The sequence below is a fragment of the Littorina saxatilis genome, linkage group LG16 (assembly GCF_037325665.1).
Source record: "Littorina saxatilis isolate snail1 linkage group LG16, US_GU_Lsax_2.0, whole genome shotgun sequence".
Taxonomy (NCBI): Eukaryota; Metazoa; Mollusca; class Gastropoda; order Littorinimorpha; family Littorinidae; genus Littorina; species Littorina saxatilis.
Genome location: NC_090260.1, coordinates 11,816,881 through 11,819,605, shown reverse-complemented (window position 1 = coordinate 11,819,605; position 2,725 = coordinate 11,816,881). Strand labels below are relative to the sequence as shown.

At 42.3% G+C, this 2,725-nt stretch overlaps 1 protein-coding gene across 1 annotated transcript in view; it reads right to left on the bottom strand.

Moving 5' to 3' along the window:
• Nucleotides 1-2,261, bottom strand: part of LOC138949859 (uncharacterized) — a 29,872-nt gene extending 27,611 nt beyond the window's left edge. Inside the window, exons 1-3 of the mRNA XM_070321641.1 lie at nucleotides 2,176-2,261; nucleotides 1,025-1,136; nucleotides 1-247 (exon numbers count right to left, since the gene is read on the bottom strand). The exon at nucleotides 1-247 is cut by the window's left edge and continues 10 nt beyond it. Coding sequence (XP_070177742.1) covers nucleotides 1-206 — 206 coding nt within the window. The 5' untranslated portion in view covers nucleotides 207-247; nucleotides 1,025-1,136; nucleotides 2,176-2,261. The remainder of the gene's footprint in view (nucleotides 248-1,024; nucleotides 1,137-2,175) is intronic.
• Between the last annotated feature and the right edge of the window lie 464 nt (nucleotides 2,262-2,725).

Here is a 2,725-nt window from a genome sequence, read left to right as displayed (position 1 = left end):
CGTCTCACTGAGGTTAGTATCTTCACGAATTCACTGGTATCAGCGTTGACCACTTTGACCCACACGGTGTCCGGGGAGAAACGGTGACTGTCTTCCTGGTCTACCGCGCTGCCTGGAGTGACCTTGACCCGGTAGTCCCCGCACGTGAAGTCCGCGAGACGATACTCACAGGGAAGCTCCACGTCCGCTGTTTCGCCGTTGAACATTGTCAGTGTTCCGTAACGTCCAATGGAGCATGCTTTCTCGTCTGAGAAAAATGATAGAAAGGAAACATTCTAAATTAGTGTTGAAGTTACATTGGAAGTCCTCTGTACCATCTTGTTTTATTGTCATGGCTCTTATCTCTATTTCACACATGCACGCCTAACACAGAAAAGGACAAGCGTGTTGTCTCTCAGCATTTAGTTATAGTCATATGTAGCGTTGACATGGACAAGCTACATGTTGAATAGTCATTGTTGTTGTTTCTAAGTATTTGGTTGAACAGTCATGTACCGTTGACATGGACAAGCTACATGTTGAACAGTCATTGTTGTTGTTTCTAAGTATTTGGTTGAACAGTCATGTACCGTTGACATGGAGAAGCTACATGTTGACCATGGTTGTTGGTTTAACTACACCTACTTTTAAAATGCATTAAATCGTCAATTTCTTTAGTCAACAACTTTAACTGGTATGCTCTTTCAAAGCATTGTGTTTTCGAATTTGGGGTTAGACTCAGCAGTACGAGGTTTGAATAATTGAGCGGTGGCAAAACGCACCCGCATCTGTAGGTCGGAGATGGCAAAATAACCCCCATATCATTGGTGACTGGAAGACAGCAATGTCAGCCAGGTACAGGGCAATCCCCAAACAGGCAAACGTTCGGAGGGGTTATTTAGAACACATTGTAGAGAGAAGATCAAAGTCGCTATACTATTGTTAGATCAGTATACCAAAACGTAAGCTAATGCGCACCAACTATGAAGATAATTCGTTGAACTTAAACTGACTTAAAAAAAGAATCCCTTCGTGTTTAACTCACGCTTGCAAGTGGTGCGCTCTATTGACCACAGGCTCTTGAGCAGATTACTGACAGTCACGAGCAAACCGAAACGTCTTTCTCTTGAGCAGATTACTGACAGTCACGAGCAGCCCTGTGTGCAAAGCAATACTACATTGTGTTAAACATTGGGCTTGTGGCACAAGCATGAAAAATGACTATCTTTTTCCTTTGAACATATTTCTTAAAACGTTCTTTAATATGTTTGGTTTAACAAAAGTAATTAGTGTGTTTTTCACTGTTTTGAATGTATGTTACTTTTGATAACACAAATACTGGGCTCTTTTGTTTTGTTTGTGGTTAACAAAAATCAATAATGATATAACGGGCGCAGTGGCTTGGTGGTAAGACGTCGGCCTCCTAATCAGGAGGTCGTGAGTTCGAATCCCGGTCGCTGCCGCCTGGTGGAAATTTTTCCGATCTCCCAGGGCAACTTATATGCAGACTTGCTAGTGACTTAACCCCCTTCGTGTGTACACGCAAGCACAAGACCAAGTGCGCACGGAAAAGATCCTGTAATCCATGTAGGAGTTCGGTAAGTTATAGAAACACGAAAATACCCAGCATGCCTCCCCCGAAATCGGCGTATGGCGGGGTAAAAACGGTCATACACGTACAAATCCACTCGTGCTAAAAACACGAGTGAACGTGGGAGTCTAAGCCCAGGAACGAAGAAGAAGAACAAGAATAAATCCACTTTGTGTTTGACATAACACCGATAATCAATGTTTCATCATATGCGTGGATGACATGACAACATCTTTCCTCTTCCGTTTAATGTATCAGGTAAAGTATTACAATGTAGAATCGAATTGTTCTTTTTTCCAGTTAAGGTTTTTTGACATGTCCTGGTAAAGCCTATGCACTGAAACAGACACTGACTCGACAATGAGAATGGTGGGCACGTTACTTGGGGTGTGCTTAAAGAAGAAAATCTTCAATATTTTAACCATCCTATTACTCACTTTGTTTTGCTTTTTTTTCTCTCACTATGTTTAGTTCATTACAACACGTAAACATTGAGAAAGAAAGACACAAATAATCCTGAATTAATTAAACTTCCAAAACTAATGTCGACATGATTATGTTAGACTGATACAGAGCAATTAAATACTAAGCAACGGAACACTTACCAACTAGAAGGCTGGGCTCCAAGAAGAGAGATGGTGTGGTCGCTGTGGGCCGAGATATTTATACAGCTACATCTCCCTGCACAGTGGGGTTTTTTTTTCGCCAGCTCAGCGTGTATCGTCTCCTGTCAGGCCATTGGTTAACACTCCTCCCCCCCCCCCCACCACCACATTCACTCTCCTGTCAGGCCATTGGTTGAGCTAAATGCTCACTCAACAGTTGATACAACTAAAACACTCATTCCCCACCACCACATTCACTCTCCTGTCAGGCCATTGGTTGAGCTAAATGCTCACTCAACTGTAGCTACAGCTAAAACACTCATCCCCCTCCCCCACCACCACATTCACTCTCCTGTCACGCCATTGGTTGTATCTCATGTAATCCTCTGTTTGCTGCAATGATTGGAGAAACATGCCAGTTGATTACATCACACACACGAAACCGTCGATGATTTGATTGGATGTATTATGCATTTCTTTAGGAAAGTAAAAACTATTTGTTGCTATTTATCTGGCGTGATTATGCCGTCCAAATGTTTTTATGTTTTAG